The sequence below is a fragment of the Cricetulus griseus genome, chromosome 4 (genome assembly GCF_003668045.3).
Source record: "Cricetulus griseus strain 17A/GY chromosome 4, alternate assembly CriGri-PICRH-1.0, whole genome shotgun sequence".
NCBI classification, from domain to species: domain Eukaryota; kingdom Metazoa; phylum Chordata; class Mammalia; order Rodentia; family Cricetidae; genus Cricetulus; species Cricetulus griseus.
This window is the reverse complement of record NC_048597.1, coordinates 87,235,318-87,260,687: the sequence shown is the minus strand read 5'-3', so window position 1 is coordinate 87,260,687 and position 25,370 is coordinate 87,235,318. Positions and strand designations below refer to the sequence as shown.

At 43.6% G+C, this 25,370-nt stretch overlaps 2 protein-coding genes across 2 annotated transcripts; both read right to left on the bottom strand.

Annotated features, from left to right (window-relative positions):
* Positions 1-4,741: 4,741 nt before the first annotated feature.
* Positions 4,742-7,229, bottom strand: LOC100769614 (ral guanine nucleotide dissociation stimulator). Its single transcript, XM_035444154.1, has 5 exons — positions 7,120-7,229; positions 6,741-6,938; positions 6,110-6,157; positions 5,470-5,666; positions 4,742-5,246 (listed from the first exon to the last, which is right to left on the bottom strand). Exons 1-5 carry the CDS (start codon positions 7,227-7,229, stop codon positions 4,846-4,848), a joined length of 954 nt encoding a protein of 317 aa, XP_035300045.1. The 3' UTR covers positions 4,742-4,845.
* A 7,156-nt stretch (positions 7,230-14,385) lies between these two features.
* Positions 14,386-24,570, bottom strand: Rfc3 (replication factor C subunit 3). The gene is made up of 9 exons (XM_027413763.1): positions 24,388-24,570; positions 23,153-23,290; positions 22,605-22,672; positions 21,237-21,334; positions 18,968-19,149; positions 18,329-18,465; positions 18,149-18,247; positions 16,491-16,560; positions 14,386-14,674 (listed from the first exon to the last, which is right to left on the bottom strand). The coding sequence occupies exons 1-9, from the start codon at positions 24,472-24,474 to the stop codon at positions 14,483-14,485; spliced, it is 1,071 nt and encodes a 356-aa protein (XP_027269564.1). The 5' UTR covers positions 24,475-24,570; the 3' UTR covers positions 14,386-14,482.
* Positions 24,571-25,370: the final 800 nt, after the last annotated feature.

Here is a 25,370-nt window from a genome sequence, read left to right as displayed (position 1 = left end):
AGAGGAACCTTGTCTCACAAACCAAGAAAAGAATAGGAGACTTTGATAAAAGTTTCCTGATCTTCATTCTACAATGACCAGTTCAAAATTCATTCATATTTAAGTTTCAGGTTTGTTGAAGGAAAAATGAGAAACTTAAAATTCAATGCAAAACCACAAGCAGAGAATAGCAAGTTTGTGATTCATAGATTTTATGAAGACATAACAATTTATTTCAGTATAAATGGTATGAAATATATAGAGAGTTATAAAGGGACAATGGTGTTCAAAGGAATTTAAGGAAAAGAAGGATATATGAGCAGGGACATGCTAAATGTTAAGATGTATTTATATTACAATATCCTCATGTTACACATCAGTCTCTACAAAGGACATTTACATAACTATTTTTCTACTTCTTTTAAAAGTTATCTTACGGTTTTACATGTAGGAGTGCTTTGTTCCTATGCAGTGCGGGTGTGTAATGCACATGGGAGACAGAAAAAAGGTGCTGAGTCTCTTGGATCTGGGGATATAGAAGGTAGTGAGGTGCCATCTGGGTGCAGGGAATCAAACCAGGTCCTCCTAAAGGGCAGCCAGCACTCTTAACCATGGACACATCTCTCCAGCCATTTTTGTTTTCCTTGTGGTCACAGAGTAAATAGTCCATTGTAGAAACTATGATCAGTGTCCAGTGCTACCCAGTACTAGGTTGCAGTGCCGGGTTATTTTATACAACTTAGTGGTGTCATTTGTTTCGATAGTATTAATTAAACTATTTACCAAGAACATGCAATATCAGCAAACTTAGTTGATGACAACACTTATTTTGGATACAACTGTGCAATTTGGGTGACATGTCTGGGTCTGAATATTTGGGACTGTTTCTCAGGCATCATGCACCACTGGCTGGAGTTTCAAGGGTCTGAAGCCTTGCTGACTCAGGTATGCCAAGGGATGCTATACTGGCTGCCAACTGGGACACCTTGGGCCTGGCTTCCCCAGAGCACACTGGTGGTGACCCAGCAGAAGGCCTCTCAGAGCCTGGCCTTAGATGTCAGTCATGCAGCAGAGCATGGTTGAAAGCCCAATAGCTTCATTAGAAGGAAACACAGTCAACCTGTTTTTAGGGAGTAGAGGATTCCACAAGAAACACTCTTGACACAAGATCTGGAAAACTCCAGCCTTGCTATACATCTAGAACCTGAGTTTCTTTGACTGGAGCACACTTGTTTTTAGGTTTCATTGTTTTATTGAGATTTGATAAACTGTGATCCTGAGAAACTGCACAAATTCTCTCCAAACACCATGAGGAGGAAATATATTGTATATTACGTACATACATATACATACATACATACATACATACATACATACATACATACATACATTTGAGTGCTTCTTAAGGATATTGTTCTTCCTCATCTGGAGACAAGAGGACAGTGGTTCTCCATGGAAACACTAGGAGAGCTTTGCTGACCTGTTTGCTGGCATCTCAGTGACATTTCATATAGGATGGGAGTGGGGGTAGCTGCTGAGGTGTACTTAATACAACAGGATTGGACAGGGCTTCACTCCTAACTTGGATGTCTTTGATAGGCTGTTAAGGTGAAATCAGATGTAGCTTTCCATTTATTTGACTCTCTGCCGAGCAGGTGCCCATGTCTCTGTGAAAGGTCTCCTCCTCCTGCAGAATCATGAGCCATATCAGGACTAGCAGTTGGATTTCTGGGGCTTGAGGGTGGTGGAGTAAATGAAGGAAGTTCTTCAAAGGCAGATTTCTAGATAGCTTTAGCTTTACCTAGGAGTGCTGAGGCCTGTCCCATTTTCAAGAAGAAGCAAGCCCCTTATATGTTCTGGGTGGACCTGAGTGACATCCCCATCCCGGTCTGTGCTCACTCACATGGAGACCATGTTCACTCAAAAGGGGGTGGGTATGATGTAACCAAAGGTAGCGTGATGTGTACCTCAGAGGGAGTGTTCAGTCCTTCTCAGCCCAGGACTCCACCAGCCAGATCCACAACTTGTCTCCTGACACCCCAGCTACTCAAACTTCTACTTCTGTCTCCTTAGCCCTCACAGTATGGCTTACAGGCAGGCATGCTCTTGGGGCTTTTTAGGGTCAGAGCCTAGGCCCTGACACTTCTAACAACTTAGACTTTGGCCACCCATCTTCCATGGGCCTGGTAGACAACTGGAAACAGCATGGAAATATAGGGCATGGTGGTACATGCCTTTTTTTTCCAGAATTACGTAGAGGGAGTCAGGTGGATGTCCATGAGTTTAAAGACCAGCCTGGCCTATCTACATAGTGAGTTCCCAGAAAGCCAGATACATGGAGAGACCCTGTTTCAAAAACAAAAAGAAAAAAAAAAACAGAGAAAGAGATTTAGTTCAAGTAGCCACACTGGGAAGAGTAACAAATAATGGGGTCCAGGGACTCCCCACTCTGTATTTATGGTCCTGACCTGAGAGGTAGTTTAATATGAAGCAAGAAATATGCAAAATTAAGCAGTGTTCTGATAACAGAAGTTTCTGTTTTGCCACGTCCCACAGCTCTTTAGTCCCAAATAAACACACAGAGGCTTCTATTAATTGTAAACTCTTTAACCAATTGATAAGGCGTCTTATTGACTAACTCTCTCTTAATTATTTTTTAAAGATTTTATTTATTATGTATACCACATTCTGCTTCCATGTATATCTACACACCAGAAGAGGGCACCAGATCTCATAATGGATGGTTATGAGCCACCATGTGGTTGCTGTGAATTGAACTCAGGACCTCTAGAAGAGCAGTTGGTGTGCTTAAATTCTGAACCATCACTCCAGCCCCTCTCTCTTAATTATTAACCCATTTCTATTAAAGTATGTATTCCCAGGAGGCTGTGGCTAATTGGTAATGCTCCAGCATTTTATTCATTTGATGGCTACATGGCAACTACCCCTACCAACTCTATTTCCGTGTTTCTCTGCCCAGCATTCCTAGTCTAGTAGACCTGCCTATAATCCCTGCCAGGATACTGGCCCATCAGCATTTATTCATCAACCAAGAAGAGAAACATATTCACAGCATATAGAAGGACATGCCCCATCAGTGCTGACAAAGGTTTGGTCATATCTTCCACCAAACCTCAGTCCCTGTGCTCCATTGTCTTCTGCAAGGTGATCTGACAAGTGACCAAAAGTCTATGAATCCTATAGGCAGCCAAATTTATCCACAGTCCAGCACCAGGCACCAGTCTTTTCCCTTTGCCTGCATGAAATTCCTACAGGGATTCCAATTATTTCTGTGGTGGTACATTGACCCAATCTCCTTGTGTCCAATCAGGCAGCACTGTGTTTCTTTGTAGGACCTTCACTGTTTCCAGGACAGTTATATTGCCCCTGTCTTCCTTTACACTACTGATTTTTGAGGTGAAAGGTCTGATATCTAAATCAAATAACATAAAGGTAACGCAAGCAGGAACATTGGAGGCCATGCCGGGCACAATGATCATTTCTCTATACTGCCTTGTTTTAGCTGTTCATGAAAGGACTGGCACTAGTGACTCCATTTTTGTTGGTGGTGTGGTGACAAGATCTAGCCATGAAGCACAGGCTGGCATCAACAACCTTGGTATTCTCTGCCCCAGCTTCCCCAGCACTGAATGACATCTGTGCCAGTTAGTTTTGTCAACTTGATACAGCCAAGATCATCTGGGAAGAGGGGCCCTCAACTGAGAAAACATCTCCCTCAGGTTGTCCTTTAGGCAAGTCTGCATTTTATTTTCTTGATTAATGGTTGATATTGTAGGGCTCAGCTCACTGTAGGAGGTGCCAGCTCGGGGAATGTGATCTTGGTTTACGCAGGATGTGGTTTCTTATGTTTGTGGGGGTTGCTGACTGTGGGACCAGTACTTATCCTGGGAGCATGAACTTGCTTTTTGGAGCACATTACCTATGTCTGGATAACTTTCCCAACATTGATTCGGGGGAAGGGGCTTGGTTTGGCATCAAGTTGAGGGGTGAGATAGGGTGAAGGTGGGAGGGGGAAGAAGGAAAGGGATGGGGAACTGGGGTTGATATGTAAAATGATAAAAACTAAATAAAATGAAATTAAAATTTTTAAAATTACAAACATAGAAATTTAAAAGAAAAGAAAACATCTGAGCATGTAGAGAAAGCCGTAAGCAGTGTTCTATCATGGCTGTTGCTTTTGTTTCTTGCCTTGAGTTCATGCCCTCTCATCCCACAGGATGGATTGTGATTGTGATGGGGAAAGGGAAGTCATAAAAATCCTTTTCTCCCCAAAGATGTTTGTGGTCAGTGTTTTATCACAGCAATAGAAACCTAATGAAGATAACAGGCAAAGGTCACTCTGCCCAGAGAGATTCCTTTTTATTCAGTCAACTCTTCCCTCATCTTTTAGCAATATTCCCAGTAGACATCACTGATCTACCATCTTGTTCCATCTTGTCCACCTGTCACCACTGAGGAGATCATTTCATCTGGTCTGAACCTGTGATGGGGAAGAAAGTGTCAGATGTCAAGGAGCCAGGGCCACTAAAACTCTCCAGCAAACTTTTAGCAGCTCAGACCTGCAATCAACTGGTAGACATGAGTAGAATGTACCACATGGGGAATAGACATGGAGTCACTGAACCATATAATTTAAAATGAGTAAACAAATATTTTTAATATTAAAGTATAAATAACAACCCAACAATGAAACAATAATAAAAAGAATTAAACAAAATTAAAAGTGATATGAACAGTGTAAACAACAATAAAAAGAATTAAACGAACTTAAAGGGGATGTTTTCTCTAAAGAGGGGAAGTGGAGCTGATTTGAGACAGAACTCAGCAGGGAACTCTACTACCCAACTATATGTCAACTTCAGGCAGAGGGAAAAAGGGTTCTTGGTCACCTAACTGCACAACACCAAGTACAACCATCTGCTCAACAGCTGGAACATAGGCAGCCACATCTAGAGGTGGCTGTGTATCAGCTGATGTGGGCAGAGGCTGCACTGAAGACAGAAGCTTGTCTGAAGGCAGAACCTGCACTGGTTCAACTTCTGGCACAGCTAGTTTCTCATCTTCCAGGTCCATGAGTTCAGTTTCCTCTTGTGGTTTCAGATCTCCCTGTGGCCCTGCCACAGAAGCTGCTTTCAGATCTCCCTGTGGCACTGCCACCAAAGCTGCTCTCAGAGACAGAGTCTCTCCCATCCCTGAGACATCCAGCATTGGAACTTCTGGAACTGATTCCATGAAGAGCCCACAATCTAGGACAGAAAGAGATGGAGAGTTAGTGGAGGTGTCCTAGAAGTTTCCAGGATAGGATAAGCTTCACAGAGGTGGTCTTGCTGGTCACAAACTCTGTCTGTTTATGACAGAGAATCTCACCTGACTGGCATCCAGTTCTGCTTCAAAGCCAGGGCATCTATCTAGAGAATTCCCTAGTATAACCCATCACCAAAATCACCTCTGAGCTTCACAGGCACATACCAGAGACTGCCTCATCCTTTATGGATTCCTGCTCCTCCAGCACTGATAGGAGCTCCTCAGTTTGGATAGTGACATCTGAGGAAGGCACATTGAGTCTTATGTAGTCCACCAGCCGCTTCACTGTGGCCATATCGGGATAATCACAGAAATCCTGGGGGTGTTTTTGGAGCCACATGGACAGAAAGCTGAATATGGCTCTGCATGGGAGGAGCAGGTTGGCAGGAAGTAGAGTCAGAAGCCTGGCCTTGCTTCACCAGCACAGCAGAGGTCCCTCACATGAGGAATAAGCTGTTCAGCCCCCTCGTTGCTGGGCATAGAGGTCAGGAGTGTGGGGTTATAGACAGGGGCTCCAGACACGTTCTGTCCCTTGGAGAACAGACTGGGCAAACTGGACTGGCCTGTGTTGACGATGGATTCCCCTAGGGCCCTTTAGCTTCCCCATCCTGTGTTCCTCAGAACCAAGAAGACCATTGGGGAATCTGTTTTTCTCCACATGCAAGTGAAGTCTCTGGCAACATCCCTCTAGTGGAAATCCCAAGAGCAGGGTGACTGGTAACAGCTTAGTCCTGAACCCTAACCACCCCAAACATCCCACTGTGCAGACAGGTTCTTACCTCCCTCCTCACCCAAGCCCACTCACCTCTTTGATTCCTGATCCTCCACACAGTCAGGCCGGAAAGATCCATACCTGTGACAATCCATGAGGGTGTCACTGCTAAGGCCAAGTGTCCCAACCCACCAAGAGATCTACAGGGAGCTATTGGAATCTGGTGTAGGCTAGGAGCTTGGAAGAGCATGAGGGTGCTGAGGGCTCTATGCACTGTTCTGACTTCCATGCTGAAGGTCTGGGAATGAGCTCACAGATCTTCAAGAATCTTCATATAATGGGCAGAACCTAAGATCCTCCCTGCTAGGTTTCTCAGTTGACACAGGGCTTCTGGGGTACCCCCAGGGACTCCTATCTGGATCCGGTCATGCCATCAAACCTAGATAGTGTCTAGAACCTTAATACAAATGGGGAAAGACCCTACATGAGGCATAAGAAAGGAGAGTGTCTGACAATTCTTGGGGAGAGTGAAATGACACAATATAGAGTTGCCTCCCCCAACCCGTCTCTGGCCATGCCACTTTGAAGGGCCAGGTCCAATAACAATGACGCCAGGGTACAATCATCCTTGTCCTATGAGAGCATACAGTCCCAGAGAAGAGTAGAGCCTCCCTAAAACCAGAGCAGGAGGTTTGAGAGCCTGAATTTGCATGTAAGCACTCACATTTCCATTATCAGGTCCAGCACCTCCCAGGTGGTGGCAAACTTTGGGTAGACAGCCAAAAATATATACATGTCAATGAAGTCCTGCTTCTTAATTGCAGTTGGTATATAAGATAAGAATTTTTCCAGGTAGTCTGGGCTATGAGGATTGAACCTGGGGAGCTTGTGAAGCTTCCTTTTATTCTGAGGAAAGACCAACAATAGAAGAAGGGTTTAAAATAAAAACTCAGAGATATCACCAACACATTACTACACACTGAAGTGAAAAGCAGACATAAAGAATGTTCCTCCAGATTCTCACAGGAACACACACCCCATTAGGGACTGTTGTGGATCCAGGGGCCCCAAAAGTATTCCTGCTACAGGCTGGCCTGGGTTACCTTGGTTTGCCTGTGGAAAAATGGCCATAGATGTTGGGTAATTGGGCGCACCCAACGTCTCCAAAGGTGGCTAAGACCACGACTCTTGGCTCTTTGGTGCCCTGAACCATCATCAGAAGTCTGGAAACAGCAGAACATCCTGAATGTTCAAGCACCTCCAGAGAAGTGAGTCAGTTGAGGCTGCTGCCAGCCTCCAGTTACCTAGTAACCAGGATTCCAAGTTCCATCTGGAGAATTAAGGAAGTGAGGTCACTTCCTGGCACCCTCAGCCTGAGACTCTTCTACATATGCTTTTCTAGGGCTGATCAGGACTGGCAACTGCTCTCCCTCTGCCTTTCCATGTGTACAATGGGACACAATGGCATCTATATGCTCATGCCACACACTGACCTGGGGAGCCTGTCTTCAGCCAGATCCTCAGCTTTGAGCAGCTAGAAGTGCTTTCCAAACTATTCCCTCTATGCAACAAGCATCCCAGGAAAAAGGAATTTCTCTTGGGGGTCTTCCCACTGCCCCAACCTGCTCCTTGTAGATTATTCTAGTATTGATTTCCTAGTATGTCATCATATGGAGATGATTACAGATACCCTATACCTGGGAAAACCTCATACCACTGTCACCAGAGGTGAAGGCACAAATAGAGATAGGTGCCCACATACTCACAAAGGCACACAGAGGATCCACTTACAGATTCCCAGGAGCATGTCAGTAAAGAAAGGGTCATGCTTAGGTGGCCTTAGGGATATTTAGGATGAGGTTTGTGTTGGGGTAAGAGACAGAAGCAAACTGTATGCTCTCATGTTTAATCGTGCTTTCACTCAGAGGATAAGGCTGGGCTTCTCTCCTTTTCTATGCATTCTAGTGTTTATTTCCTTTGGGCTTCCACAGGCAACAGTGTGCTTCTTCTGCATCCCCAGGCACTAGTGTCTGCCTTCTGATTTGTAGGTGTCAACACTTCTCCCAACATTCCTTACCCCAGGGAAAATACAAACTAACTTTAGGGCAGCCTCCAATGCTACAGAGGAACCTTGTCTGCAAAAACCAAGAAAAAAAATCAGAGACATTGGTAAAAGTTTCCAAATCTTCATTCTACAATGACCAGTTCAAAATTCATTCTTATTTAAGTTTCAGGCTTGTTGAAGGAAAAATTAGAACCGTAAAATTCAATGCAAATCCACAAGGCAAAAAAAAAGTAAGTTTGTGATTCCTAGATTTTATAGAAATATAAAAATTTATATTGGTAGAGATGGCATGAAATGTCCCGCGCAATAGTCTCGCCAGCAAGAACCACACAGGACATTCGGATCCTTCTGTAGGAAAGCTTTAATGCGTCTTGAGAGGAGAGCATAAGCTTACCAGAGCGGAGACCCCGAGCCAAGAATCCCGTCCCCTAATAAAGGCTGGCAGCCGCTGCCTGGGACGTGTCACCCTATGATTGGCTTCAGCTCCTCAGGCCATATGAGCCACGGAATAGGCAGAGATCAAGGAAATGGAAAATTACCCAGCACCTGCGCAATAATTTACATTCAGTGCCTGCAGGCGCCATCATTGTAATGGAGAATGCAGGGACGGCTCCCTACAATGAAATATCTAGGTAGGTATTTTAACAGGACCAATCTTGTTTGAAGGGACTTATGGGAAGAAAAAGATATATTGGAGGGGCCATGCTCAGTGTAAAGATGTATGCATATGAGAATATCCTCATGTTACACTTTAGCATGCACAATGAACATATACATAATTAAAACCCTTTCACCTCTTTAAAAAGCTATCTTATTATTTGACATGTATTAGTACATGGGTTTCTATGCAGTGTACAGTGCCCATGGAAGCCAGAAAAGGGTGCTGAATCCCTTGAATCTGGACTTATGGATGGTTGTGAGCTGCCATGTGGGTGCTCAAAATTGAACCTGATCCTCTACAAGAGCAGCCAGCGCTCTTAACGATGGATACATCTCTCCAGCCATTTTTGTTCTTTTGTGGTCTCAGACTAGCTCATTGTAGAAACTATGATCAGCATCAAGTGCTACTCAGTAATAGATTCCAGCTTGGGTGATTTTACACAACTTGATGGTGACATTCATTTCTATCCTATTAATTAAGTTACTGTATAAAGAACATCCAATATTGCAACTTTGGTTGATGTCCACACTTATTTTGGCTACAGCTGTGTAATTTTGGTGACAAGTTGATCCAGGGATAGGTGGGGCTGTATCCCAGAATGCAGGCAGGCTTCCCACCAGCTGGGGTCTCAAGGGTCTGAAGCCTTGCTGACTAGGTCTGCCAAGGCATGCTATGCTGGCTGGGGCCTGGCTTCCCCACAACATGGTGATGGTGACCCAGCAGAAGGCCTCTCAGAGCCTGGCCTTAGATGTCAGTCATGCAGCAGGGCAGGGCTGAAAGCCCAATAACTTCTTTAGCGGGAAACACAGTCCACCTGTTCTTAGGGAGTAGAAGATTCTAGAAGAAATACTCTTGCCACCAGATTTGGAATACTCTAGCCTTACTTCTAGAACCTGAATTTCTTTGACTGGAGCCCACGATTTTAATTTTTATTGCTTTATTGAGATTTGATAAACTGTGCTCCTGAGAAACTGCACGAATTCTCTCCCTGCACCATGTAGAGGAAATACATACATACATACATACGTACGTACGTACGTGCGTGCGTGCGTGCGTGCGTGCGTGCGTGCGTGTGTGTGTGTGTGTGTGTGTGTGTGAGTGTGTGCATTTCAATGCACGTGAGCCTTTCCCCAAGGATATTGTCCTTCCTCATTTGGCAAATAGAGGACAGTGGTTCTCCGTGAAAACACAAGGAGGCTCTCCCTGATCTGTGTGAGACTTTAGCTCCCATCCTGGTCTCAGGTAACACAGAGGAGCCTGATGTGCATTTCTGAGGTATTGTTGGTGACTTCCCGACCAAGTACTCCACCACCCACACCCACAACTTGTCTCCTGACTCCCCAGCTCCTCAAAATTCTGTTCCTATCTCCCAGACATCAACCAGAGCTGTTCATAGGTTGGCTTACAGGAAGGGATAGGGATACTCCAGGGGGTTGTTAGGGTCAGAGCCTGGTCCCTGGCACCTCTAACATCCTAGACGTTGGCCACCCATCCTCCATAGGCCTGGTAGACAGCAGTGAAGAGCAGGGAAAGACTGGGCATGGTGGTACTCTTCTTTTTTCCGGCTTCAGTATGGAGAGTCAGGTGGATGTCCATGAGTTTAAAGGCCAGCCTGGCCCAACTACATAGTGAGTTCCCAGAAAGCCAGATACATGGAGAAACCCTGTTTCAAAAACAATCCAAAACAAAACACAAACAAAGAAGAGCAGAGAAAGAGATTATGATCCTCTATCTATATCCAGGGCTCAAAAACTTACCTCTAAGACTTGTTTATCCTCTTTTACTGGATTCGGTTATACAAGGATTCAGGTGCCTTTTAGGTGTGAGTGGTGTCTTAGGATTTCTAACGCTGTGAAGAGACACACAGCCACTCTTCTAAAGGAAAACATTTAATCGAGGTGGCAGTTTACATTTTCAGAGGTTCAGTCTATTATCAGTCTATCACCATCATGATGATGTGAAGGCAGACATGGTGCTAGAGAGATAGCCGAGAATTCTCCATCTTGCAGGCAACAGGAAGTGAACTGAAATTCTGGGTATGGTGTGAGCATACATGAAACCTCAAAGTCCATGACACAGTGACACACTTCCTCCCACAAGGCCACATCTACTCCATCAAGGCTACAACTCCTAAAAGCGCCACTTCCTTTGGGGGCTGTTTTCTTTCAAACCACCACATTCCACTCCCTGGCTCCCTAAGGCTTGTAGCCATATCATAGTGCAAAAATGCATTCATTCCAACTTCAAAAGTCCCCATAGTCTACCAGAGTCCCAGGCCTATTTACAAGTCTATAGTTCAAAGTCTCTTCTGAGACTCATGCAACCTCTTAACTGCAATCCCCTGTAAAATCAAAATCAAAAAGCAGATCACACACTTCCATCATATAATAGGCACAGGATATACATTACCATTCAAACACGTAGGGAAAGGAACATAGTGAGGAAATTCTGGACAAAGGCAAGACCAAAAACCAGCTGGGCAAAGTCCTAACTCTGCATCTCCATGTCTGATGTCAAAACCCTCTTCAGATCTCCTTTTCCATTCAGCTTTGTTGACTCTAGCACACTTCATTCTCTTGGACTCATTCTACTTCCTGTTAGCATCTCTCCTCAGCAGGTATCCCACAGCTCTGGCATCTCTAACATCTTAGGGGCTCCAAGGAAATCTAGTCTTCACCTTTAGAGCTTCATGCAATGGCCTCACTAGGCCTCCATTCAGGGACACCCTGATATATGCCTGGCCTCAGCGGCTTTCCCTAAATTCCATAGCCCCTTTCTTCTACCCTTAACTCCAGAACCACGTGGTCAAAACTGCTGCCTGCTGGGGCTGGAACATGGGCCCCTCATCTAATTACATCTTCACCAGCTTTGTTTTCTATGGTTTCCTTCACTGCCTAAGCTTGGCTGTTCTGTAATTTGCTCTGTAGACCAGGCTGGCCTCAAATTCAGAGATGCACATGTCTCTGCCTCCAGAGTACTGGGATTAAAGGCATGCACACACCTGGCTGAAAGTTTTTCTTTTAATTCCTTTTCAAAAGTTGGAAACTTAGTTGGGTGGCATCTTGCCCTGAGGTTACCACTCCCTTTATCTCCTTGAACACAAAACAATACTCCATTCCACTTTCTGGTGTTCCTTTTCTCCTCAAATATATCTCCTTGCTCAGTTTTGTAGCAGCATCTAGCCTTGCCAGTGTATTTGTGTTAGTAGCCACACACCTTTGGGCGTGGATTCAGCTGTGGATGGAATTGGAATGAAGGAAGCTTGGGGCAGTCTCTATCTCACTCTCCCTCTCTTGGGTCATGGATCAGATCAGAAGGGCAGAGAAAGGCTGCAGCGGTTCTTTATTATCTGTGTAAGTTGTTCCCCAACGAAACACCCATTTATCATTTATCTTGGGTCTAGTGAACTCATTACAACCCCGCCTTCACAGTTTGCTCCTTTTCACAATATATCTTCAATAGAATTAACACTAGTAACCACACAATGGAGTCTACACTAGGCTGTTTTGAGATTTCCTCTGCCAAGGGAATTAATCCAAAACACTTCACTTTATATTCAGGCAAATTTTTTGGACAAAGCCAAAAACAGCCAGTCTTCACCAAAATATCATAAGAACAATTTCTGGGCAACATACTAAAATTCTTCTCCTCTCAGAAACCTCTTGAGTCAGCCCCCTACAGTTCAAACCACTCTTAGCACCACTGTCTTCCATGCTCCTACTGGTATGGCCCATTAAGCAGCACTTAAGTCAATCTACTGCTTTCCTAACCCAAACTCCCAAAGTTCAAATTCCTCCAAACAAAAGCATGATCAGGCCTATCACAGCAATACCCCAGTCCCTGGTACCAACTTCTTAGGTTTTTGTTTGTTTTTAGGTTTGTTTGGTTTTTAGTGTTTTTGCTTTTTGAGACAGCGTTTCTCTGTGTAGCATTAGCTGTCCTAGAACTACTACTCTGTAGACCAGACTGGCCTCAAACTCACAGAGATATGCCTGGCAGTTAGGGGTTTTATTGATGTGAAGAGACACAATAACTACAGCAACTTATTTTCACTTGGGCTGGCCAACAGGTCAGAGGTTTAGTACATTATCATAATGGCAGGAAGCATGACACCATGCATGCTCTCTAGACCTTGTACTAGAGAAGGAGCTGAGAGTTCTACATCTTGTTCCATGGGCAGCAGGAGGCTGTGTGCTACACAGGACATAGCTTGAGCATAGGAGACCTCAAAGCCCATCTCCACAGTGACACACTTCTTCCAATGAGCTCAGGCCTACTCCAAGGCCACACCTCCTAATAGTGCCACTCTCTATGGGGCAAGCACTCAAACCCAAGTGTCTACAGGGGCCATTCCTATCCAAACCACCACACTATCTTTAGCCCTGAATAGGCAGCCATTCCTTGCCCAAGTCTTCATTGGCCCTAATGTCCTATGACTGATGAAAACCTTTAGTGCTAATTAGAACACAAGCTTTTATCAGTCTCAAAGCTAAGAATTTCATCAGATAGCATCTGAGGCCCACAGCTGAGCTTTCGTGCTTTGCCATAACCCACTTTCTAATGTCTAGCTGAATAGCATCTTGACTTACACCTTTTCTCATACTATAAATACTAAAGGGAACTGCTTCCACAGTAGAATGTGGGATTTAGGGTAACTTAAATCTATGTTTCATGCCTGTCGTTTCTCATATTTGGCTCCAGAATAAGTTGTGTCTTATTCTTTTTGAGGTTAGAAATGAGTTGACAACCATCATATTCAACAAGGGCCCAATTACTGTGTGCTAGGATGCCTGGCAGCCTTGGCCCTGGGGAGCTCCCACTGTGATGGTCCTGGCTAGATATTTGCCAGACAGATTCAGTGAAATCAAATTCCTGACATTCAGCATGCTGGTGTTCTGCCGTGTCTGGATCACCTACCTCCGGGTCTACCACAGCACCAAGGGCAAGTGGTCCACCACAGCACCAAGTCATGGTGGTTGTGGAGTTTCTCTGTTCTCCAGTGCAGGACTCCTAGGATGGATCTTTGTTCCAAAGTATTACATTATTCTCATGATTAAAACTCTGAAAGTCTTAAGGAACAGAAGACAGTCCAGGAGAAATGAGTGATTTCTGCAGTCTATTTTGAAGCTAGACATTCCATAGATTAACAGAAGGAAGGCTTCCAGGAGGAAAGACTGGCAGCTGATAACCTCCTGAGCTTTGTGAAGCCATGGGTACATTCTCTATAGAGGTCCTGTGAGTTATATGAACTCTGCACAATAATCTCTGGGTAATTATTTGTAAAGTGTCACAGGAATGTAGAAATTTCAGTGACCACCCTCTATATTCCCTGCCCCCCCAAAAAAAAAAACATAGGATCAACACAAAGGGCAAGATCCTAGAGGCCTTGGAGGCTGGAGAAATGGCTTCGTGGTGAAAAGCACTTGTTCTCCCAGAGGGCCATGTTCAATGGCCAGCACCCACACAGCAGGTCAGAGACACCTGTAACTCCAGTCCTAGCGACTCCAACACCCTCTTTTGGCCTCAACTATGCACATGGTACACAAGCATACATACTCAAACAGGCAAAACACCCACACATATAAAAATAAATAACAATGATTCAGAGAGGATTAATTTAAAACCACCAAAACCCCACAATAATAATTTAGTAAATAAAGCTAGTTTATTATACCCACAGCCCCAGTGTAAATCTGCATGAACACAACTTCTGAGGTACTTGGAGGAGCCGCTAACTGAGTCAGAAAATCATGCCTTCCAGTCCATCCTCCATGAATTTCTTATAAAGTGCCATAAACTTAGCCACAAATGCCTCCAAGTGATAAATGGCTTTGCTGCCCAGCTGCAGTCGATGTTCATAATAGGCTGCCATCTGTGCCACCTCCCCTTTCAGCTGCCCATCACAGTTATGTAGGAGCTCGGAGAGCAGGCCCTGTAGGAAGGAAGGGTGAGTTACAAAGCAGTCTTGGGGAAAAATAGCCAAACATGCTTACACCTCTCACTCACAAAAGGTAAAGCTTTAATATAGTTCTTACGTGTGTATGCAGGGAAAATACATACTTACATATGTGTATGTATGTATATGTATATATCTGTTACTTTTTTATAGGAGTCCATGTCTTCAACATAGCCAAAAATTTAAAACATTATATATGCAATTAAACCTGGTGCTTACCCATGGTCTTAAAAATTCCAAACACAGAAAGCCCCTTCCAACAGCCTGAGCTAAAGGATCGTGTTTTTGCTTTATTGATGACATAGAAGAAAGGCAGATGCAGCAGAAACTGTCTCTTGATTCAAGTGACATGATACAAACTGAGCAGGCTGTACATTATATATTTAGGAATATACATGCACACATGTGTGCTTACCTGCACACACACACACAAATACATATATGTATGTAAAAACAATTAATGAATTTGAAAGAGAACAAAAAGAAGTGTATAATGAGAGTTTTGGAGTGAAAAAAGGGAAAAGAGAAATGTGGTAATTGTATTATAATCTCAAAAAATAAAAGAAATAGTTAAAAATAAATTATATTTTGAATTTTGATCTTTTTCCAGGCTAGCGATATGCACTGTAATATTCTCCTGCGACTGTGGGACCAAGCGGGGAATCATGCCAGTCAGCCACATGACCCTGACTGCAACAGTCAATAATCTACAGCGGGCATATCATCACTATAACCTGTGCTGTTTGATGGGTAAGTAAGCTGCACTAAATGCTCTGCTACTCTTTGAGACTAGGTCTCACTGTTGCCCAGGCTGATATGCTCAAGAGAACCTTCTACCTCATTCAAGTAGCTGGAGCTACACATGAGGCCACTATATCTGGCTAGGCCATTTGTATGACATGTTCAATTTATTACAGGTTTACCAGAAAAAAAAAGAAAGAAAGAAAGGAAAAACAAAAACTCGTAAGTTGAGAGCAGCTGTATATAGTTGCACAAGAGTGCAAGATCTAGGCACCAAGATAGTTACTGCCACATTCATTACATCAATAATACAGGCAATCCAAGGCTGCACCAATAAAGGTCATCTTCAAAAAACTGACATGGTCATCCATCCTATACTGTTGAATGAAAACTCAGTACAGTGAACAGACTACACACTAACACACACACACACACACACACACACACACACACACACACACACACACGGCACTTGCTACTGGGTGAAAAGAAGTCTATTCAAAACATTAACTCCTGCACTCCTGCATATAAAGACCACATTGTTCTTTGTGTATTTGGTATCATTTGTGTTTGTTCACATTACTGCGCAACTGTAATAGAATAGAACTCTGTGAATTCCCTAATATCTAAAGTCAGCAAATTTAGCTAAGCAGCCAGCAGACCAATCCTATAAAGCCTAGACTGTACCTACATCTTCAACCTCATTTCTCTACGTCACCATGTCTTTCCTAGAACATCTGTTCCCCAACCATTTATATAGTTCCATCCTCTTAGTGCTGAGTATCAGCTGCAAAGACCTTTCCCCAAGCAGCCATCCATGACTGTGCATAACTCGGCTCCATTATTATTATTTCACTGTCCTTCCTTTAAAGACTCACGATGTTATGAAATATTCTCCACTTGTCTCCCGTGTCACTCCCAAGAACATAACATCACAACTGAAGTCCTCCCTCCCACCTTCTGTGGTCTCTTAATGCTGTCTGTGCTGTGATCACATGACTTGTGTCCAGCTTAGTTCTGAATGTTCAAGATGTGAAACAGGGCTACTTACCTTCATTATTATCTCAGGAGGAATACAGTGAGTTAGGAGCTCATAGAGCCTCCCTCGAACTTCAAGAAGCCTATAGAAAACAAAAGAATTGCTATTTTGTGATAAATAGGAAGAACAATTTTAATGAACAGGCCAGCACAGGTCCACTGTCTTACTTGATTTATCACCTAGATGCAGACAGGAGCTGCCTGATTGACTTGTGCTATACCAATGTGAGAGAGCCCCAGTACACCCCACTTTATTATTTTTTCAGAGTCTCATTCTGTAGCCCAAGGGGCCTGAGCCTCACTATGTAGGTCACAACAGCTATAAATTGGTAGCAATCTTCCTGCCTCAGCTAATTCACTATGACCATGCACCAGTCCATTTTTTGAAAAGTTTTTTTTTTCCTTACTTTTTAAGAGTAGGTATATATAATAAGGGTTCCTCATTGTATCACTCACAATAGTACCAGGGAGAAATCAAGACTTCAGGGACCTGAGAGATGGTTTGGTGGTAATCTGCTTGTTGTACTACCTAATAACCTGAGTTTCATCCCCAAGAACCCAGAGTGAAGGGACAAACTGACTCCCAAAAGCCATCCTCTGATCTCTACATACTGACATACTTGTGGTTACATACTTGTGCACGCACCTGCACACACACTCAAGTACACACACACATGCAAACACACATGCACACACACAGCAATAGAAATTAAGGGGAAAAAAGAAGAAATTAAGACCTAGAAATGTAAGGCTTGAGCCCATTCACACCAGGAACTAAATACACTCACTTTACTGTGTATACTGAATGCTATGTTTATGCATCGTCTCTAGACAGAATTTTATGCTTAAAGTATCTACAGAATGGCTGTGAAAAGATTGGGCTGTCACCAGTCAATCACACAAGTGATGAGGTAATGCCAGCATAAAGTATGACACATAGTCTATACACAATACAGCAAGGACACAAAGCTGACCTTCACAGAAGCAACAGGCAGAGCTCCCTGTTCAGTACAACCAGGATAAGCTAATACAAGTTCAAGCCTGAGCCCTAAACTCAGGCTTCCCTCATGACTTTTTCAGGAGGGTATGAAGGAAATGCACACACTGCATATCAGAACAAGGATAAATAGCAATCGATATTCCCTAAACTCGGAAAACAACTGTCTTTGTCTTTCTATAATACATTACCAAGAAAAAAAAAAACTACCCAGGGCTCTGAATAAGCTACTGCAGATGTTCCACTCCAGGTAAATCAAGACAGTGACTTAGAATTTTTTATAAGCAAACATTCAAACTCCTTTCTTTGTCACAAATAAGAGTATAATACAGCAGAAGCCACAAGGTCACACTAACCACCTGCACTGATAGAAGACTCTTACAAACCCCTAACTCATCAGATACCTATGGAGATGAGGAACACAGACATCTCACTATTATTTTCATTTAAACTAGGGACACTCAGGCTCTCATGGCTGCACCTGATATTGGGGGTGGGGTGATGAATAAAGTTCAATTTTACATGTTAACAGATTAGAAGAAAACTATACACACTGACTACTTTTGATCACCACATTCCAGACCTTACATGCAATTTTTTCCCTTTCAGATGAGGCTCAAGACTGAATTATACTATAAATGCCATGGCATCTGTGCCTCCCTTCACACTCTTACCTCTGTGGCGTCTGCTGACTGACAATAGCATTTGCAGTCTCCCTCAGATACACCTCCCAGTCTGTTTCGGGGATTTCTTGGTCTTCAGTAAAAGGGTATCTATGAGACAAAAAGAGAGTACGTTAACAACACACTCTACTCTATGTCCCAGAATGCTCCCCGTGTACTGGCCCCACTCACTGCTGCACTCTGCAAGCTTCACACATGAGTAAGGCTTTCCTGAGGTTTCTGCAGGACTTCTCTGCCAGCCTGTGAGCCAGCTTCGAAGGAAGAGCCAGACCCTCCTTCTTGCAGACAGTGGATAATACATTGCAAATCTGTAGGACAAACGAACAAAGAGGAAAAGCACATGAGGCAATTTCTAACTTCTGTTAACATCGCTGTAGAGCTCTTCCACCACGTTGCTCTGCGTCCCACAGGATGCCATGTGACGCTACTATATACAATCTTCCACGATCTATTGTGAGTGAGAAAGCTGTCTACTGTGAGAAACCAGTACACTTTACTGACAGCTGTTAAGATGAAAGGGAAAATAGTGCACTGACTCCCACAAAGGAACCAGGGATTCTCACATTATCTACTTCCTCTATACTCCCATTTCCCCCTATAACAAAGGAAATCAGCCTAAGGGAGAAGACATTAAATACTTCATGTAATGAATTCATAACACTCATTTGTTAAAAGTAAAAGATGAATATATTTACAGGAAACACATCGCTCTAACCTACCAATGGCTGGCCTATGGCTCTGTCTGCAGGTGCCCTTAAATGATTGATATGCTTCACCATGTTTTAGAAAACAAAATTTAACCTGACTTACATCTTCAATGCTGGGAGCAGGCACTCGAACTGCCAGGCACCGGCTGCGGATCGGGGGTATCACCTTAGAAGTGGAATTACAGCACAAGATCAGCCTGCAGGTGGACATGTACTTCTCCATGGTTCTGCGCAAGGCATGCTGAGCATCCTTTGTGAGTTTGTCCACCTCTGTCAATAATACCACTGGGTCAAAAAGAAACAAAGCCAGCTTCAACTGGGGGCCACGTAAGCCTTAAGTTACCTTCTGCCTTTACCCTGTCCTCATTAATAGGCATAAAATCCTATATATATTCTACTTTTAACTTTGAAGAGGACAAATTAGATTTAGAGAAGGTAAGAATATTTTTAATTTTTAAAATGTTATAATCAAACAAGCCTTCGAAACCCTGGTCAAAGTGAACTAAATTAGGACTTCTCACTTCATTCCTGCCTTCATCATAACAAAGTTGCAAGACACAGATATGCTGAGCTACGCTGTAAATTCTAAGGAATTTGTTAATATTCTGGAGATCTCTGATGTAAGAGTCATAGCCAATGGGTACAGTTGAAACAAAATCTGGAAGGATGTATAGGAAGAGTGCATCTGGCTGCAATCGAGGACCGGTCAGTCCTAAGTGGTTCATGAACTGTGAACAGGCAGGGGATAAATGCAAGTTTTGTATTTTTTTTTATTATATTAACCAGCAGTTTTCAAAGGAGCAGTAGCAGCAGGGTCCCATTTAAATGTGTACATAGACAAAATAACCTCAACATGTAATTAAACTACATTCACATTTGCAGAAAAGAGAACAATGGCAAAGACACACCATCAAGCTTGAGTGGGAGTGAAAAGAGGAATCCAAGACACCTGTCGAGCTGTTAAGAGTGTGAAAGCAGAGACACACTGGGAATCCCAGCCAATATGAAAGCAGAAGCTATAAGGAGAAGCAGGCCCACAGGGCCCAACCTGTGGCTGAGAACATAGGACCCTGAACCAGTGAGATCTGAGCAAGGAGTTGTTTCTAAAAGTAACCACGGCAGCATCCTGCTAAGATGATGCTGCACACGTGGCCCAGCAGTGGAAGCAGGTAAGCAGAGTAGGAGAGAGAGACAAGGACAAGGATGTGGAGTGGCAAGAAAGATAGGTCACACACTTCACTCATTTCTGAAAATAAAACACGGAAGCACCTAAGCCCAAAACCCAGAAAAAAACCCTCTCTGGTGTCCTACTTACAAAGACTATAAAAAAAACTACTATTTTTTCCATAGTTTGTGAAAGATGATCAACAGAAAATAATCACATTGAATTCAAAGTTCTAAGAAGAAAATGTTACTTTTCACAGAAGCATAAATTTAATGGAAAAACATGTTAATCTAACTTTCGAAGCATGAGGACCTGAGCTCAGCTCCAGTAACCATGTAAAAAGCTGGCCATAAAACTCAGAGCTGGAGAAGCAGAGGCAGGTGCGGCCCTGGAGCTAACTGGCCTGTCAGCTGAGCCAACATCAGTGAGTTCCAAGTTCAGGGAGAGACCCCACCTTAAAGATAAGATGAAGAGTGAGCTAGAAAGACAGGGGTCATCAACTTGTGGCCTCCGTGTGAACTTGCACACATGTACACTGTACATTACATCATGCCCCACACACACCACAGACATACATCCAAAAGAAACAAACTAAAAATAACTACAAATAACTCAAACAATAAATATATATACAAAAGGAAAAAAAAAACAAATAAAATGTTTTTCTCCAAAATGACAAAGATAAAAAGTAACAACATGCAGATTAGATAACTGTTTTGGAGAAATACAAATTTACATTGTCCCTTACATGAAGAATTTGAGAGAATACATGAAAGACATCAAAGTGCATATAAAAAGCACTGGCAGACGAAAGTTACAGTCAATAATGGTTGTCCAGGAGACGGGATTACAGCTCGTTTTCATTTTCTTTGTTCACAGTTGACAATGGGAAGTTTTGGTCATAAACCAGTCTCTTTGAAATCAGTTATTTCTTATTTTAAATAGCATGTGCTCCCAGTACTTTTGTCTGAAATGTCACACAGGTACCCCAGACAGAGGACTTGTGAACACCATGAGCAGAGACTAGGGATCACATTCATTTGTCTTCTCTTTCTTTCCTTCCTTTTTTCCTTCCTTCCTTCCTTTCTTTTGAGACCAGTCTCTTTATGTAGCCCTGGCTGTCCTGGAGCTCACTGTGGAGACCACACTAGCCACTGCCTCCCAATGCCACTGTGCCCACCTCCTGGCTGTCCTCCTCACCACTCACCTTTGAAGTCTCTTTGTGAACTGGTTTCCAGCTGCTGTGACTGTGCCACTGTCTTCAGCATCTCCTGAATTATGACCCGGTCACTGTTTCCGGCATCACTATACAACAGGGGAATGATGGTTGCTTGGAATGTAAACACTACCAAGCATTACACCCTTACTCTCAATCTGTTAGTACATGTAAATGTCAGGAAGTTTGCCTTCCTTTGTTTGGTTTTTAAGACAGGGTTTTGTTTTTGTTTTTTGATATGTGGCCCGTGTTGGTTTTAAATTTGGCTACAATTGAAAATTTTGTGGTTAAAATGTTTGTTGAAACTAGTAATATCTAATTACTATCATAAACCTTTAACAAATTTCAACTGTATTACCACTGAAAACATTCAGTGTGTTCTCACAGTAACATTATTACTCAAGGAGAAAACAGTTTAACAACTAACTTGCTACTAACTACAGAAAGACCTAATTACATCTCATTTGTCAATTACCCGCACAGTCATTAAGTTTTCCTCTACTTGCTACAGCTGGACCAGAACACCTGGACTCTGCCGATCATTTTCCTAGCCAAGAAGCTAGTCTATTCCCAAGTAGCCTATGGAGCAAACACACTTAGTTTTGGAACTTGGCCCATTCCTGATCTTTCCCTTGATGAACCAACCATCTCACTTACTCTGAGGACTGAAGAAGGCAGTTCCTGTAGAGCACACATAGTGCCTGCCACCAAATCCACACAAGTGAGCTTAAGGCTCCTCCTTCCACTCCCTCCATTCTACCTCTTCCTTTTCAGAGACACTTGGTGACATGGTCCATGGTGGCCACTGCCCCAAGGACCTCCAAGAATGTCTCACAGAATCTTAACACTGTTCCCAACTCCGATACTGCATCATGGGTCCCCAGTGTTCCCCAACCCCTGTAGAAGGACTTGGATCTTCTATCTTAGTAGGCATCCAGGCAATAGCCAGTGACTGTCATAATCCTCGAATCCAGACAATGAAACAGGAAATACACCAAAGAAGAATGGTGGCCCACATCCAGTGTCTGAAATACTCATTCCAAACAGGATCAACTTTTTTTAAGACAGCTCTGTTCATGCTCAGCAGCACTGAATGAGTCAGGATAGGTCAATAGAACTCATGCAAGGAACTGGAAAACAGTAAACTGTGCAGAGGGAGCGGGCTTCAGTGAGAGCACGGGAGAACATCACCAGGCTGTGTGACAAGTGTGCAGCTTTAATCTGCTACCGAGCTTCCAAATGTGTCTACGACAGTATTTCAAAAAAATAACTCAAAGCTGAAATGACTGAAAACTATTTTTTTTTGCTAAAAAATTCTAATTTCTAACTTTTTTCTAAAAACATTTAGTAGCAGTTTACCTGGGATTAACTTCAAGGTGGTAGTTACTGGCAATGGTGCTGATTTCAATTTTTTTTTTAGATGGAGTCTGTGAACAAAACAAGAATCTGCTCAACATTCACTTACTGGCTGTCTTCTTTTTTTCATGCACCACCAATCACTACTGTCAACTACCATGTTAACACAGAAATAAAAGAAAAATGCATTCATAGGATCCATGTTCGTGGAAAATAATATAAAAAGAGGAAATCTCATACATACCTGTTTTGCTTTTCCCTCTTAATAATGTGTCTTTGCAATCCCTCTCAGACAACTGGTGTCAGGTGATGGCCATGTATCAACTCATAGCATGGATTTTCACTTTGATGACACTGTGCATGCTATGTCAGCTGATGTGTACATTCTACACACACACACACACACACACACACACACACACACACACACACACTCACACACACACACAATTTCTTAAGTCACACACCAGGCAGCCCTTGGTGGGGAGGGGTCTACGTGACCAAGACTGAGTGCCAGAAACATCTGCAGAACCTTGACATGAGATGCTTACTGTAATAGTCTGATGTTCAATCCTCAACTTTTCCACCCCGACACCATAAAGTTCTCGTAGGATACACATAATTCTTGTCTTTTTTCCAGCACCTGATGGTCCATATACTAGGAGGTGAGGAAAGTCACCACACTGCACCTAGGAAACAAAGAACAAGGCATTTTGCTCCTGTCAAACCCAGGTGCTCCAGATTAAACAAACTACTTTCAAAGTACTAAGTTATTTTGTTTGCTACCCAACTCCAACAGAAAATTTACCAAACTCTGGAATGTTTACTTTCTCTGGGCAATCACTGAACTTGCATGCAGAGCACAGAACATGCAAGACACAACACTAAATGCTTAAAAAAGCAGGAGCTCCCTAAGCAAGCTCTCTGAAGGGCACTTTTGAAAATAAGGGCTGATGGGAATGAAGAACAGATCTCTGTAACTGAGACGGATGCTTGTTTTGCCTGGGTTCCCCAAAACGGTTCTCTTGTTGAGAAGTGGGTACGCTGATTTCCTTGCAAGTTCATTTGGGAGGTCCAGGGAAACTCACATAAGGGATGCTACAGAAAAGCAATAAGAGAGTGCTGTCAAACTAACGAGCATTATATGGGCGTGGGGGCTTTATCTGAAGAGAAGATGCAGACTGTTGAAAAGCAAACTTATTAACGCGTAGGAATCATGTATTAAACCCCTGCTCTAAAAGTATAGTCCCAAGTCAGTACAAGTAGCCATAGAAATCCAATAAAATGTATCCATCCTACCGCTGTGAAACTTAACGTTAACGCTACTGTAAAGAAAGGGGTGTGTGCATACAACATGAAGTGTAATGCTCGATTTTTAAATTGCTGTACGCATTATCAACAACAACAAAAAGACAACTAAAACGTATCTCCCACTTCCTTCAAGATTCTTCCAAAAACAACTCTCATACGGAGGACAGAGGCACTTGCTAAGATAATTTCTCATTTTCCGATGATTCTGAAGCGGTTAGTAACTAAGAAGAGGGTCCAGAACCGTCACCTCCATCAGCTTCCCATCCAGCTAGGTGCAGCAGGCCAGCCTCTCTGCCCCAACCCCGGCTACAGCAGCGGTTTGCGGCCTCCGTCAGGTCCCCACCCCAAGCTCACGGGAACCCCGCAGCAGAACCGCACTCCGGGGAACTTGTCACTTTGGCTCCCTTGCTGGCACTGGAGCACCCGCCACCTCACGTCCTTCCCTGCCGGCCTCCCCCCTCCCCGGTCTGCTCACCAGGTTGCGCAGCTGCGCCGCCTGTTCCTTGTGATAGTCCAGCCGGGCGAGGGAGCACGGCCGGTATTTGTCCACCCAGAGGCTCATGGCTGCTACAGTCCCACCCGAGCGCCCGCTGTGCACTTAGACAGAAAACAAGTTTTCCCGCGGGCGCCAAACCGCGCGCCACTTCCGGCACCGGACGACTTCCGGTCCGGAGACTACGGTATCTGACTGGGGCCTGAAATGTCACCTGGGGAGGGCGCAGCACTTCCTCCACCTTCCCTCCCTACCTTTCACCCTTCACCACCCCCCCGCCCCCGCCCCCGTCCAGCTCCAGTCACTGGATTGGCGGTGCAATCTTTGTCTCTTTGTTCTCACCCTCTGTGACATTTTAGAGAACATCCCATGAAATTAAAGACACGTCAATGATGATCCGGACATGCCATCTGAGAGCTTAGGAGAAGGAAGGTTCCTCCGTTTCATTCATTCATAAATCCATTCAAATTTGTGCCACAGAAATTTGTTATCTTCATTTGTAGTTGTTTTTCTCTTGTTTTTTAATGTTAATGAGCATTTGCCCACATGCATCTGTGAACTATATGTGGCTTGGTGCCTTTAGAGGCCATAAGGGACATCAGATCCCCTGCCACTAGGGTTACAGATGGATGTGAGCTGCCACGTGAATTCTGGGGACCGAACCCAGGTCCTCCAGAAGAGCAGCGGGTGCTCTTCACGACTGAGCCATCTCTCCAGCTCTACAGCTGTGTTCTTGCCACTTAAGTTAAGGCATCTCTGGCTTCCTCTCACAGATAGGTGCCCAGCAGAGTTCATTGAATAAACAGAGGAGGGAAGAAAGACTATAACCTCCTTTTATTTTTTTTTATCTCCATTACACAAAATTCTTAATGGGTTAAAAAAAAAAAAGAAATCAAAGTAGCATGAAAAGACTACAGAAGACCTGTAGAAGAGAAGTCATGGGGTTAACCCGTCATTTTGTACAG

Coding starts and splice junctions, on each gene's coding strand:
- LOC100769614 (XM_035444154.1), bottom strand. CDS start 7,229: ATGGTTCAGGGCACCAAAGAGCCAAGAGTCGTGGTCTTAGCCACCTTT. Junction 6,939..7,119: donor TTTTCCACAGGCAAACCAAG/GTAACCCAGGCC, acceptor CCTTCTTCTATT/GTTGGTCTTTCCTCAGAATA. Junction 5,247..5,469: donor AAAGGATGAGGCAGTCTCTG/GTATGTGCCTGT, acceptor TTTCTGTCCTAG/ATTGTGGGCTCTTCATGGAA.
- Rfc3 (XM_027413763.1), bottom strand. CDS start 24,474: ATGAGCCTCTGGGTGGACAAATACCGGCCGTGCTCCCTCGCCCGGCTG. Junction 19,150..21,236: donor TTCACAAAGAGACTTCAAAG/GTGAGTGGTGAG, acceptor TTTTTGACCCAG/TGGTATTATTGACAGAGGTG. Junction 18,466..18,967: donor CTGCTCCCAGCATTGAAGAT/GTAAGTCAGGTT, acceptor TTTGTCCTACAG/ATTTGCAATGTATTATCCAC.